The 15632-nt window shown below is 40.2% G+C and overlaps 1 protein-coding gene across 2 annotated transcripts in view; it reads left to right on the top strand.

The window, feature by feature from the left end:
- The window catches only part of HSPA4L (heat shock protein family A (Hsp70) member 4 like), a 63717-nt gene that overhangs the window by 2934 nt on the left and 45151 nt on the right, over nucleotides 1-15632 (top strand). For both annotated transcript variants that reach the window (XM_004588164.3, XM_058666859.1), the window contains exons 3-5: nucleotides 11557-11614; nucleotides 13221-13361; nucleotides 14785-14907. In XM_004588164.3, the coding sequence (XP_004588221.2) occupies nucleotides 11557-11614; nucleotides 13221-13361; nucleotides 14785-14907 (322 nt within the window). The remainder of the gene's footprint in view (nucleotides 1-11556; nucleotides 11615-13220; nucleotides 13362-14784; nucleotides 14908-15632) is intronic.

Below are 15632 nucleotides of genomic sequence, written 5' to 3'. Positions count from 1 at the left end.
AATACTTTGTTTCTCCTTATTACCTCTTCTAGCTTTATGTCCAATGAGTAGTGAAAATAGTAATTGTGAACTGTTGGTGAATTTACCTCTGACCGGATATGGGCTTCAGCCAAGAAAGATGGGCAGGTTCCACTTACCTCTTTCAGCTGCGTAGGCTTGAATAAGGACAGTCTTTGCCTTCAGTGATTTAATCTCTAGAAAGAAAAAAAAAGTAAGAGGTATGGTGGTTATTCATCTAGTTCTGAAGAGTCTTACCCTAAAAGATTAAAAATTACATCTGTAAGAAAGTTTCTTGCATTTCTGGACTCACAAATCTCTTTAGAAGTGCATCCAGGACTCCTTGAATAGCCTGGCCAGACTTTTCTCACAGAGTTCTTTAAAAAGCAGACTACTAGAGGCTTCTAGGAGTCTCTTTGCTACTATTCTTAGGCACTTCGGTGTATTGACTGATTCTGTTTGGCTGAGATTTCATGTGCTATTTCTGATTTGTGTGTCAGAAACTCAGTGTTAATATCTGATGAGCCTCATCCAAACTAGAAAGTTGGGGAGGAGGATAGATTGAATTTTCACTTAGCTGGCATCAGTAATTGCTGTCTCCATGGCTCTGCCCTGTCTTTTACCTCAGGGTATAGCTTTTGTTGCAAGTGAAACAAAATACTTCACAGTAGTTCTGTTCTCTTGTTTTGTGTATGCACTTTGTGGGCTTAAGTCTTTAGAAGGAAACATAGTCTTTCCTGGTCCCAGGATTCATATCCATTTATGGAGTGCCTAAATTCAAGAACAATTACTGGTGAAGAAATTTAATTCTAACAAAGCAGAGTATTTAATAACATGTATAAACAAACTATTTTAAAAATGCATTACATGTTCTAGTTGCTGACATCAAGGTCAAATGACAAGAGCTACTTCTAAGATGGAAATACATTACTACAGGATCCTTTGAAGAGAGGAAAGAGATGTTTGATGTAGTTGCTTTCAGAATCAGCATCTATAGTTTTTCACAATTGTTTTATTCTTTAACATATTTGATTATGTATATATAAGAGGATTTCATGTGTAAAGCAAGGACAGCTTAATGAAAAAAAAAAAAAAAAAACCTTAAGTGTGGCCTAAAATTAAGGGACCAATGACAATTTGTACAATATATTCTCCAGATTTACCTTTTTTAAAGTTGGAGTGCTTGTTTAAGGAGAATTAAAAGTGTTTGTAGAAAATAAAATTTAAAAATGAGTTCATTCTAGTGAAAAAACTTTAACACATAATTTTCATGTAATGCATTTTCAGTATGCATCTTCCTAGACTTTTTGAAAACCTCTCATGTGCATGGATTTTAAGACATCTTTACACGCAGATAAATTTTTACTTCTGTTTTCCACAAATGTTTTATTTATTCAAGCTTCAGAGGTGTTATGTTTCACAGGACACTTTTTGGAAATAATAGTCTAGGGCAATAGTTCTCAGTTGGAGGTGATTTTGCCCACTAAGGAACATCTGGCAATATTGAGGTGTTTTTGGTTGTCATAATTGGTGGTGTAGAAGAGGGCATCTAGTAGTTAGACTCCAGAGATACTCTGGGAAAATCTTGTAATTCATACTGCAGCCCTGTTGTAACAAAGTTATATGGCCCCAAATGTCACAGTAGCGCCCAAAGCTGATAAATCCTCTAAGGACAACTTGAAACAGTTGGAACTGATTATTCAGCAGTTAACAGTTTGAGGCAGAGTCTAATGCAATGTGAGGGATTGACCCTTTGATGTAAACCTTTTGATTGACCTCTCATATCATTAATCCAGTAATTAGGTTTACCATCTACATGATAGCGAAGAGACTAAACACAATTGTGATTCTATGGAGCTGATTAGAGAAAATGGACAGAACAACATTAGGGCTATTTTGAAAGTTTAAGTAGTAAGGGACCAGCGCTGTGGAATAGCATCTTAAGCCATTACCAGCAGGCCAGGCATCACACATGGCTGCCACTAGTGATGCTCCTCCACTTCAGCTAATGTGCCTAGGAGACACCAGAGAACAGCCGAAGTGATAGGACCCTTGAACCCATATGAAGAACTTGAAGATACTACTAGTTCATGGTTTCAATCTGCCCCCCCCATGGCATTTTGGTTATTTGGGTGGTCTTTGTATGTCTCTCCTCCTCTCTGTTTTGATCCTAAAAGTTTAAATAGCAAAAAATGGAAAGGTTTTGTATTCTTAGTTTAGATTGACAAGAAAGAAAGCAAATGTACAGAGCTAAAGCTTTATTTTTATTGGAAAGTCAGATCTACAGTGAGAAGAAGAGACAGAGAAAAATCTTCCATCTGCTGATTCACTTTCCAAGTTGCTGCAATGGCCAGAGCTGAGCTGATCTGAAGCCAGTAGCCAGGAGCTAGTGCTCTAGGTCTCCAATGCAAGTGTAGGGTCCCAAGGCTTTGGGCCATCTCAACTTCTTTCCCAGACCAAAAGCAGAGAGCTGGATGGAAAGTGGAGCAGCGAGGACATCAATCAGCACTGATATGGGATGCCAGCGTATGCAAGGCGAGGACTTTAGCCACTAGGCTTACTGTGCAGGGCCTGAGAACTAATTTTTGTTTGTTTGCTTGTTGTTTCAAGTATTTATCATTTGGTTTGTAGTTTTTAAAATTATAAATTTTATTTTATGTGATGTTTACATAGTTGAGAGGGATACACGCCTGTGTGGCTCACCAGCCTGTACTTACTCTGGCACATACATGCTCTAGTGGAATGGTCGCATAGCCCAGCCTGCTTCTCCCCCTTAACCCTGCTCACGTGCAAGCTAATGAGTGGTGTAGCCCTGCCCAGTCTGGTCTGCCCCCAGTCCCAGCTCTCACACTCACCAGCAGAAGTGGCCCAGCAAGGGAGTCCATGTGGCTCCCCTGTGGGATTGCCCCCCATGCTGGGTTTTAGGTGTGTTAGTGGGAGCTGCGGCCCAAACTGGCATGGCTTGCCTCACCTTGGCATCCACCAGCAAGTGCTAGAGCCTGGCTCAACCTGGCCTGCCCAGTTCATGCTCATGCTGCCAGGTGCTACAGCCTACCCCAGACCAGCCATCCTCCAGTCTCAGCCCTAATGTGAACTGATTGGCATTGTAGCCCAACTCAGTCTGTCCTATAGTGCAGTCATGGTTCTCACATCTGCCAGTGACTGTTATGAACTGGCCCGATGTGGCCCTCCCCCAGACCTGACCCACACATAGACCATCTGGTACTGTAACCTGACTTGGTCTGGGCTACTCCCAGCCTTTGTTCTTGTGCTCACCTGCAAGGACTGCATCCTCACAGAGAAGTTTCCCAAGCTCCTCTATCAGTTCATCTCCCAGAAGCACATATTGTGCACACCAGTGGGTCCCTGGCCCAGTCTGACTTGACCCTCCTGTCCTGACAGGAAATCAACCCCCCCCCAGCCACCCATTTTGACTGTTACTGTTGGGTACTACAGCCTAACCATGACTGATCACCCCCAGACCCAGCTCTCATGTGGTTCAGCAGATGCAGAGATCTATCTCAGCCTGTCCTACACCTACCCTAGCTCTTGTGAGCACCAGCAGGTACCGGAGCTTAGCCCAGTCTGGCACACCCCAGAGCCAGTCCACACCCATGCTGAGGGATGCCACAACCTTGTCCATCCCAGTTTGCTGTCCACAGTCCAGCTGTCATGCTCACTAGTGGGAACCACAACATGGCATGGGCGTCCCCTTAGTTCCCCAACCAAGCTTACTCCCAGTCACAGATCTTGTACATGCCAGTGGTATCTTCAACCCAACCCGGCATAACCCTTCACCCAACTTGGCCTTTGCCGTCAGATACTGTTGCCTGACTTGGCCTGGCCTGCCCCTAGTCCCAGCTGTTACTGGTAAGTGCTGCAGCCTATCCCTGCCCAGCCTGCCCCCATCCCTGGCTTTCACAGAAGACAAGAGGTATGATAGCCTAGCCTAGCTCAGTGTGGCCCACATCCCATCCTGGCTCCCTCACATGCCAGTGTGCTATGGTTGGCCTGGTCCTGCCTGGTCTGCCCCCTACCAAGCCACCCTACACACCTCATGACAAGTGAAGCACTCTTTCCCAGCCTGACGAACACCTAGCTAGCCCTTACTCATGTGCTCAACATGGGAGCTATGGCCCACAGAGGCGCTCCCCAAGATCCGCCCCCAGACCAACTCCTAGAGTTCATATTTGCCAGCAGGTGCTAAGCCCTACCCATCAGTCTGCCGCCTAGTGTTGGACTTTGTTTATGCTGGTGGATGTTGTGTCCTGGCCCACCCTGCACTTAATTCTTGGGTATGCCTGTGGGTACTGCAACCTGGACCAGCCCAGCCTGTTACCAAGCCAAGTGCCCATGAGTATTGTTCAGTTCCATGGGCATGCCTAATTTAGTCTGTCCCCACTCCAGCCATCAAGCAAACCAACTGGTATGGCAGTTCCGCAAGGGTGAGCCCACAATTGCCCACAAACTCTGCTCCCAAACCCAGTTCTTTCATGAACTGGTTAGTGTCATGGCCCAGCCTGACATGGTCTAACCCATGCCCCAACATTCACTGGAAGGTACTATAGTGGAGCCCTGCCAGGCAGACCCCCCAAGCTATGGCTTTTGTGTGTGCCTGTAGGTGGTGGTTGATTCCAACAGTCTTAGTTCAGGTCTCCCACATGGGTGGGTATATTTTTTTGGCCCCAAAAGTTACTCTGGTTTTCCTCCCCTAAACCACCTGGTCTCAGCCCCCTCATTTACTGGCAAGTGCTGAAGCTGGGTTGGTAGAAGCCCTTCAAAATCTCACTCCTTAACTGACACATTCTCCCTCAGCAGTCCTCCCTTCTGCACATCTCCAGATGCGCTTCCTTGAACAATCCCAGCCCTCCATGTGTAGTCCTCTGGCACTGTGCCATGCCAGCCTGGGGCCCTGCCTGCCCACTCAGGCCCCCCCACACACTCATACATGGATCCCTAGGCCCTGGCGTCTGCCCCCAACGTATCTTAAAAAAAAAAAAGAATAGAATAGAATAGGTCACTGTGCTGGCACACTGGTATGGTTAACACAGATTTGGCATTAACCAGGCCCAGAATACCCACCAACTATTAGTGTTAGCCGTTTTTCTCTCGGTAGTGTAACACTTGGCTAGATACCTAGGCCATTGCCCACAGCTGGGGCTAATTTCTTAATTAGGACAGTTCTTCATCTAGTAGTATGTGCTTTTTCCTGTCTAATCGTGCTAGGCCTTTGTAAGAGAGACAGAAAATACTACTTAAAAAAAAAAAGATTTATTTATTTGAAAGGCAGATTTAAGGAGTGAGTAGCAGAGATGAAGATTTTCCACCCACTTTCTCCCAAATGGCTACAAGCCAGGAGCTTCATCCAGGTCTCCTATGTGGGTGGGAGAGGCCCAAGAACTTGGAATATCTTCTGCTGCTTTCCCAAGCATATAATGGAGACAGATTGCAAGTGGACCAACCAAGATTTGAACAAGCACCATTATGGGATGCAGCCATTAACTAGCAGCTTAACTTGCTGTGTCACTCTGCCAGCCCCAATAAATCTTAAGTTTTAAGGGAAAACGGAAAGAAAGTTTTTCTTAAAGTAATGTTCTGTCATTTGGTTTCACATTCCTCTTTACTAAAAGGAACATGGAGCATTTAGAAGTCTTGTGTGCTTAGAGTTTTATACAATTTTCTAAGAATCTGGCACTATTACAATAGTAGCAACATTACATTGGATATTAGAGATTTAAACCGCATTTTAAGTCCTCCCATTTTTAAGGTATGAAACGGAATTTCTAAATAGTGAAGTACTGTATTTCGAAGTATAGTATAAATGAATTATACTATGTGTGTGTGTGTATAGTTGTACAAACTATATTCCTTTCTGTAAGAACTTCTTTCTTTAAAGACTTATTTTTTTCTATTGGAAAGTCAGGTATATAGAGAGGGGGAGAGACAGAGAGGAAGATCTTTGGTCCATTGAGTCACTCCCCAAGTGGCCGCAATGGTCAGAACTGAGCTGATCCAGAGCCAGGAGCCCCTTCCAGGTCTCCCACACAGGTGCAGGGTCCCAAGGCTTTGGGCCATCTTTGACTGCTTTTCCAGACCACAAGCAGGGAGCTGGATGGGAAGCAGGGCTGCTGAGATTAAACTGGCGCCCATATGGGATCCCAGCAGGTTCAAGGCGAGGACTTCAGCCACTAGGCTACTGAGCAAAGCCCTCTGTAAGAACTTTTAGATCAACCTAATTCGTGTTACAATGTATTTATTCCCTTAGTGTGACTAGATCAAGTAGATGTTTTGAGAGAATATTTTTTCTGAAAATGATTGGCAGATGTTTTTTTACTTTAGTAATTGTAACATTCTATAAAATCTTTTTGAAAGAAAACTGGAGAAAAAAAATTTGAAGAACTTTAACTTTTGAGGTGGGTTTATGTCTTTGGGCATTTCCAGGTTGGTTACATTATTTCTAAAATTTGATTTCTTAAATTTGAAAAGTTGTCTACAGTAAAATGTCAAAGTATCTAATAACAGTAACTAGTTGGAGGTTTATGCGACATAATATATGTGTGAAACATATGTGTATTTCAAAAACCTAGCTCGAATAAATTATAGCTGAATATATTGTTGTAACAGAAATTAAACTTTTGGGAATCAGCCTAAGGAAAAAAATTTCTGTACCCTTGAGTGATGATAATGAAAAATTAGAGGTATTTGGAAGTGTGTGCAAATAATTGAGTCGGGAACAACTTGATATTAAGATAGCCAAATGAGGAAATTTATATTCCTTTTTGATAGAAGAGCCTTAGGAAGAATGTCAGGCATCCACACATTATTTTGTTGGGTATGCAGATTTTTTATTCTGGTAGAAATAATGTTGAATCAAGGAGTTGTTGGCAAGAGATTTGAAGATGTCCTTTCAGCCACTGATTTCTGTAATCCTTATTTTCCTGTTTTTCACCTGATTTCAATTGTGTAAGAGTACCTTTCGTTTCCTCCTGCATCACCTTCCCATCACTTGAACATCTCATTTGTAAATATATGCTTGAATCTGTCAGGGATCCATTGAGAAGCTCAACATGTATAAAATAGAATTTGTGATTGCTCCTCCTCAAACCTGCCCTCCTGCAGTGTTTCTTGTGTCATTGAATGACACTGTCATTTACCCTCTATGCAAACTGGAAAATTAAGCCTTGTTCTTGTCCCTTGCTTCTTGCTACTGGCTAGTATAGCACTGTCCAATGAAAATAAGTGAGACACATACTTAATTTTAAATGCTTTGGTAGTTACCTTAGACAGGTAAGAGGGCAAGCTGGCACCCACTGCTCCATTATCCCATACATGTGCCAGTTTGAGTCACAGCTACTCCACTCCCAGTCCAGCTCCCTGGCAATACACCTTGGAAGGCAGCAGAAGATGGTCCAAGTGCTTGGGCCCCTCTCACCACAAGGGATACCTGGAAGAATCTGGCTTTGGCCTGGCCCAGATCTGTCTGTTGTGGGCATTTGGGGAATGAGCCAGCAGATAAAAGATATCTCTGTTTCATACCCTTTCTCTAATACTGTCTTTCAAATAAAATAAACCTTTAAAAAGATAGAAAAAGAAACAGATGAGATTATTTGAAATATACTTAATATATCCAAAATCTTATTTTTAAGATTTTTTTTTTTTATGGGAAAGTCAGATATACAGAGGATGAAAGACATGGAAGATCTTCTGTCTGTTGATTCACCCCCCCCCCCCCAAGTGGCCACAATGGCCGGAGCTGAGCCGATCCAAAGCCAGGAGCCAGGAGCCTTTTCCAGAACTCCCATGCGATGCAGGGTCCCAAGGCTTTGGGCTGTCCTCTTCTGGGATATAAACTGGCACCCATATGGGATTCTTTATGCGCAAGACGAGGACCTTAGCCACTAGGCTACTGTGCCAGGCCTAATATAGCCAAAGTCTTATTTTCACAGTTTTTAACGAGACATTTTGCTTTTTAAATATTGAATCTTCAAAATTCAGGGTATATTTGTATTTCTAGTAAACAGTCTCATTTCAAGCTAGTTATATTGAATATGCTAAAAAGCTATAATGTGACTACCGTGTTGAACAATGAAAATCTATTACCAAGTCTGTTGACTTTTACCTCCTAGATATATCTTACTTCTGCCTTCTGTGTCAGCTGCCACTCTCCTGATACAAATCTCTGATGTATGCTCTCATCGGGTCTAACAGTAGTTAAAATGATCTTCAACAAACTATCGTTTCTGTCCCATCTTCATTTACTCTTCTGTCAGATCTCATCAGTTTCCCTTGGTGAACCTTTCCTGACCTTCTTCCTTTGTTACATACTCTGTAGCATCCTCTATTCTAGAACCTAGTTTACTTTCCTATGTGTGAGTCTTCAACATTGTAAATCCTTTGTTATTTTCTTTAACAACTCATCAGAATTTTGTACATAGTCAAAAAACACTTGATAAATCTACTGAATGAATTTTTTAGCTGGTTTACTTTCCATGAAAATTAATTCCCCACATAACAGTGACCAATCCTTTCCAGTTTGTATTACATATTAACATATAATATCTTCTGCATTACTTAGAAATATTTAATGAAGTCTCATTATCTACTGAATAAGTATTAAATTTATAACCCGGACTATGAGATCCTATGTGATATGGCCTGATTGTTTTAACAGATTGCCATGTGAAACTAGCCAGGGTGTATTATTCCTAGTCTCCAAATAGGCATTATCCTTGGGAGTCGTCATTCTATTTGCTAAGTACCTTCAGTATGTACCAGACAATGATGTGTATCTGTTGTATTCTATGTAGATTTTGTTCTTTATAAGCTCAAAATGTAACTTGTCCAGAGGGACTCAATTTTTCAGTTAATTTAAATTTTGCTTGTTAGCTATGCCTGGTGGCTGCCATATTGGATAGTGCAAGTTAAGGCAGTGGGTATGTATTACCTTGAATGGAGTTCACCATTTGGAAAGGCAATACAGTTGGTAAATAATGTCAGGTGGTGCTCTGTACTGTGAAGAACAATGAGATTGGGCAAATCCTATATGCGTGTTTGCATAGAATCATTAAGATGCCAATTGAGCAGAAACCGTGAAAGAATAAGAGTGCAAGCCATATAGAATATTTAGAAGTATTCAGAAAGATAAAATAGCATGCACTGGGCCCGGCGGCGTGGCCAGCAGCTAAAGTCTTTGCCTTGAATGCGCCCCGGGATCCCATATGGGCGCCAGTTCTGGTCCCAGCGGCTCCACTTCCCATCCAGCCCCCTGCTTGTGGCCTGGGAAAGCAGTCGAGGACGGCCCAAAGCCTTGGGACCCTGCACCCGCTTGGGAGACCCAGAGGAGCTCCTGGCTCCTGGCTTTGGATTGGCATAGCACCAGCTGTTGCGGCTCACTTGGGGAGTGAATCATGGGACAGAAGATCTTCCTCTCTGTCTCTCCTCCTCTCTGTATATCTAACTTTGCAGTGAAAATAAAAATAGATCTTTAAAAAACAACAACAAAACAAAAAACACTTGTTTCTAAAAAAAAAAAAATAGCATGCACCAAGATTCTGCAATGGAAGCATAGCTGACGTAATTTTAGCAATCACAAGTTTAGTGGGCCTCTGTTGAAAAGCAGCCCTTGACAGATCATGAAGGGCTTTAGTGGTTCTTGGAATAACTTGTGATTTGCGGCACTGTTGGAGGGTTCTTTTGCATAGCAGTTTCATGGTCTAGGGGATGACTTTGAATGTCAGTGCGATAAAATCTACCTGCCTTAGCCTATTTTGTGTTGCTATGGCAAGCTATTAGAGAATATGGATAACTTAGAGAATTATTTGTCTTGCAGCTCTTGTGGTTAGATGGTTCTAACAGATAAGATCACCTGGCCGCTGGACAAGTGGGGAGGCACTCAGCTGCACACAGCGGGAGAGCTAATCTGGTCACAGGGGCTCTAACATACTTCTGAGAGATAGATAGGGCTTAGTTCTTTCTGAAGATGCTTTCCTGTAATCTGTCTCCCTTAAGGACTCACTTTTCAAAAGTTGCACCATCTGAATGTCATTGCATGTTCTAGAGCATGAACTTTCAGGAGACACGCCGTATTGAAACCTCAGCAATATCAATATATCAGTATATCAATATATCAAGGATGTGCCTTTCCACAAGACCGATAATATGAAATTTTATCTCCTTTGAAGTCTTAATTCAGAAATTACCTCTTATTTTTTCAAATTCCTCATTTAAAAGTGATTTTTTTACTGTTAATGTCATGCATGATGCTTTGTAGTCTATACGTTGATTCTTCCAGATTGTAATTTTCCATGAACTAAAAAGTGTGTTGTGTGTAAGCACCATGGCTTTAAATGTCTATATTGTTTCCTATAGTTTTAACTGAAATCATGGAAACTTTTCTTGCATCAATACATTTTGATGAATATTTGTACTTTTAATAAAATAGTGGACATTTATATAATTTTTTAAAAAGATTTTTACTTGAAAGGCAGAGTTACAGAGAGAGAAAAGACAGAGAAAGAGAGAAAGATACTCTGTCTTCTGGTTCACTCCCCCAAAGGGCCACAACAGAGCTGGGCTGGTCAAAAGCCAGGAGTCAGGAGTTTTCTTCTGAGTCTCCCAAGTGGGTGCAGGCAGCCAAGGACTTGAACCATCCTCTGCTACTCTCGAGTCACATTAGCAGACGGCTAGATCTGAAGGAGAGCAGCCAAGACTTGAACCAGTACTCATAAGGGATGCAGGCACTGCAGGTGGATGCTTAATTCACTATGCCACACCATCAGTCCCTGTATTATGTTTCTATGTTTTAGCTATCATGTGAGGCAGGTGCTTGTTTCCCATTTAATCTTCACAAACCCCGTGGGAAGGTATTATCATTGCTTCCAGGTGTAAACCTGAGTATAAATGATGATTATGTCAGTTTCACATGATTTCTCTACTGTTAAATAGGCAGAGTCGGGGATGAATCAGAGTAGCCCTGCCTTACTGAGGCAATTATTTCTACAAAGACACAGCATAGTATTGTCAGCTATTAGAATGCTTAAAAAAATTAACGTTTGTTCTGATCACCAGTTTATTAAGGAAAGTTAAAAGATATGTTAAGTGGACAGTATGTTAGTTTGTTCAAGGGTTAAGACACTACTTGGAGCACTTGCTTCGCATGAGAATGCTTGTCTCAAGTGCTGGACAGTCTGTGTCTATTCCAGCTTCCTGCTAATGCATATGCTAGGAAGCAGAAAGCTCTTGGATTTCTGCCAGGCACACGGGACTCCCAAAATGAGTTCTAGCTACTGGCTTCGATTTGACCCAGCTCTGGCTATTACATGTAACTGTGGAGTGAATTCGTGTATGGAAGAAATCTCTTTCATTCTCTGTCTTTCCCCCACTCCTATGTTTCTCTGAAATCAAATGAAAATGTTTTAAAAATAAAAATATGTACAATGTTGGTTTACATAGCCTGTTTTTAAAATGATATCTTAAATAATTTATCTCTTTTTATAAGGAGAAGTAGGGCATAGCAGTATAAAAATACCATGGGAATAACTTTGCTTATGTCTTATTTAGGGCCTGTATATCTTTGGGATCAAGAACTCGAGCCATCGGAAATGCAGCTAAAAGCCAGGTAAGTTGTTAATGTGGATGTTTTGAATTACAGGAAGGATTAACTGTGTCTTGATAACTAAGTCCCCACATTATAACTAAGTCCCCACGTTATGTTGTCTAGGAGGGAAAAAAAATGGGAGGGAAGAGAAAGGTAACATCTTTGTAGCTTTTCAGATACTTTTGGCTCTGATATAAAATATTGCTTGAATTTTAAGTTTTAAAAACATAATAGAGTATGCTCTAATGCAACACCAAGTTTTCCTTGTATGGTAACTTTCTATGAGGGTATTCCGTCTAGAACATACACTTCAGAGATGAGTAATATATTTGTAGAAGAAGGTAAGGAAAATGAAGGAACTAATTCCCAGAGTAATTTCATGTCGTTAAAACTACGTTACTTGGAGTCTGTTTAAGTATTTATATTTCAAGGGTTTTGAAATGTCTATAAGTAGAAGATTGATTTTTAACAATCTGTAATATAGGTTGATTTTTCCTTGGACTTATTTTCCAGAAACAAAAACTTCTTTCTTACATTTGATATTTACATGACTTGTCTTATATTTATAAAAGAACATTCTTTAATGGGATTTTTTTTTCTTTCTCTTGTGCTTTGCAGGAATAATTGAGTCATTTATCTCAGGACTTTTTTGCTTATGATTTTTATGGGACATTTATTTCCCCTTGTGTCTTTGTAGGAATGATGGACTGATTTATCCAGGAATGTTTGCTTATGACTTTTATTAACACTGTCTTTTATAATTGCCCCATCTATGAATGTGTTTTCTAGTTTTATAATAACTACTGAGTTTTTGCTAAGATATGACCCATCACTTTTTTGTATAAAATTCTGGCTAATCATCTAAGTGTTTCATAGTCTCTAAAGAAAGCAGCTTATAAAATTATTTCTCCTAAAGTGTGGAGTAGTTTTATATGTAACATTATTCTTGTAGCTTTCATCTCATAGTTGAAGACCAGAATCTATTTGGCTTCAAAGATCCATTTGAAATAACTATTTATAGGGTTAACTACATGGTCTAGTAAGAAGATACATTTTAGTTGTATGTGCTACCAAAACAAGCACTAGTTTGAATAAATAATTTTGCCAAAATAAAAGCCATTTAACACACTTTCATTTAACTTCATACTACATGGAAGGTGTTTAATTACTAGTGTAGGAGCAGTTCTCAGCAATACAAACAACATGCCTATTATACGAAAATTAGGTATTGAGAGGATAAAAAACTGGGTAATAAGCTTATTTAATAAAAGACAGAAATTCAAGTATAGAGAAATAAAATAAATAAAAATAATTCATTAGTATAAAAGTATTGAGGGAAACTAGATACATTGTAAATAGGTTTTATTATTAGAAGTTTTAAACTTTTGCTGTTTCTCTTTTGAAGAAGCTACTTCCCAGAATAGGAGAAGTGCAGATGGAGGAGCCACACTGAAGATGGGTGCATTTTAATTGTGTAAATTGTATAACTCAATCAGAAAATGGATGTGTGTAATTTTGAAATTGCACATGTATAACGAAGATACTTGGTGGTTCTCAAGTTTTAGGACAGGTAGTTTATTTTGCATTTATTAAGGATTTAATAAATATAAATGTTTACTGCCAACAGATAGTCACAAATGTAAGAAATACAATTCATGGCTTCAAAAAGCTTCACGGACGATCATTTGATGATCCCATCGTGCAAACTGAAAGGATCAGACTTCCCTATGAGTTGCAGAAGATGCCTAATGGAAGTGCAGGAGTTAAGGTAAGCACTATGGTCCCAGGATAGAAGCATTTGCAAAATAAATATAATATCACTATTTCTATTTGACTGTTTTCCTGTGGATATATTAGATCTGCACCAAAGTGCATGAATGCAAATTAATCAAAGTAAATATTTAATTATGTGAATAAAGCACAGGTCTCTCAGCATTCCTTGGTCAGGAAGCTCTGTCATGTTTCATTTCACATACCTAAGTGGATGCTGCTATTCAACCTATATATAAATGAAGCAGTTATTTGGTTTTAAAAATGTCTTCTAATTTCTTATGTATATCTTCTGTAGTTATCATAGTTTCATAGTCGTCCCCAGACTCTTTATGTTAAATTTCTTTTCCTTTTTCAAAAAAGATTTAAAAAAATGTTTTTATTGGAAAAGCAGAGTTACAGAGACAGAAGAAGACCGAGATCTTCCATGTGCTGGTTTACTCCCCAAATGGCCGTAATGGCCAGAGCTGGACCGATCCAAAGCTAAGAACCAGGAATTCCTCTAGGTCACCCATCTGGTTTCAGGAGCCTCAGGACTAGGACCAGGCTCTGATACTTTCCCAGACCACAAGCAGGGAGCTGGATGGGACTGTTCTTACTTGAACCAGTACCCACATGGGATGCCAGCACTGCAGGCAGAGGCCTAGATTGCTGTACCACCATGCTGGCCCCACGTTTCCTGTCTTAAAACAAGAATATTTATCTTTCCTTTCCTGAAGTTTTCCTTTCTCCAAAACTTTTATTTTAATTCTCAAAAAGAGTTCTTATTTTCAAAAGTTGATTTGATCTTTTTGTCCATCATTAGTTTTTTCACAGTTGGAAATAAATGATAAAAAGTGTTTTGGGGGCCTAGCATGATGGCTCAGTGGCTAAATCTCCAGGATCCTATATGTGCCAGTTCATGTCCTGGCTGCTTGGCTTGCCATCTAGCTCCCTGCTTGTGGCCTTGGAAACCAGTAAAAGAGGGCCAAAGCCATGGGACCCTGCACCTGCTAGAGACCCGGAAGAGACTTTTAGATTGGCTCAGCTCCTGCCGTTGTGGCCACTTTGGGAATGAACCAGAGATGGAAAATCTTTTTCTCTCTCTTCTTTCTATGAATCTGATCTGCCTTTCCAATAAAAATAAGTATTTTAAGTAAATAAAGTGCTTTTGCTGTAATAGAGATATGAGATAATAGAATACTCCTGAAGATAATTTGCTTCTTTATAATACTGTATGTAAGGTACTGGAACCTGAGAAATGTGAGTATTCCTGTTTTTAAAAATGTGCTGATGCTAAAAATACAGTCTTTGTACAATAAAATTTCTTTGAACAATGACTGCCTTTTTACTGTTGTATTTCTATTACAGAATATAAATGTTTATTAAATATTTGCTGAATGAATATATGGCTGTTAATAAACACCAGCTTCTGGTTTTAGGTGCGGTACCTAGAAGAAGAAAGGCCATTTGCAATTGAACAAGTCACTGGAATGCTGTTAGCTAAGCTTAAAGAGACTTCAGAAAATGCTTTAAAGAAACCAGTGGCAGACTGTGTGATTTCAGTAAGTTTACTTTGTATCAAACTCTTTTGAATAGTACCATCCAGTATATTTTATATAGAAATGTTTTTCTTCCTTTACACTTTTTTCTAAATTCAGTAAATAACCTAAGTTCATTTTGACTTTTCTGTCAAAAAAAAAAAAAAACAATACCACAGAAGGCATAACAGGTGTGTGTCATCCTAGCTTCCTGCTGATAATGCATCCAGGAGACAGCAGGGGATGGCTCAAGTAGTCGGGTTCCTGCTACCTTCATGGGAGACCAGTTTTTAGTTCCTCATACTCAAGTTATTGTAGTTATTGGGGAGTAAACCAGTAAATGAAGGCTCTCTTTCTCTTCTCTCTCACTCCCTCTCCAAAAAAAAAAGTGTGTATTTTAATTATGTCTTATTTGATATAATTTAAGGTTGAATATCCCATAAAGCCCAAAATGATAATCAACAAATCCTTAAAAACTAATGTGTGTAATTATGTTACTTAACATTGAAAGTTTCTCTGGGGTCTGGAACTGTGCAATATCCACCTGCGCTACCAGCATCCATATGAGTGCATGTTCAAGTTCCAACTGCTCCACTTCCAATCCAGCTCCCTGTATATGGTGTGAGAAAGAAATGAAAGATAGCCCAGAACCCAGGGGGCTGCACCCACATAGGAAATCCAGATATTCCTGGCTTCAGGCTTTGGACCAGCCCAACTCCAGCCACTGTGGCCATTTAGAGAGTGAACTA

This window comes from Ochotona princeps, chromosome 7 (assembly GCF_030435755.1).
Source record: "Ochotona princeps isolate mOchPri1 chromosome 7, mOchPri1.hap1, whole genome shotgun sequence".
Lineage (NCBI taxonomy): Eukaryota > Metazoa > Chordata > Mammalia > Lagomorpha > Ochotonidae > Ochotona > Ochotona princeps.
Note: the sequence above shows the minus strand (reverse complement) of the source record. Positions and strands in the feature narration are given on the sequence as shown.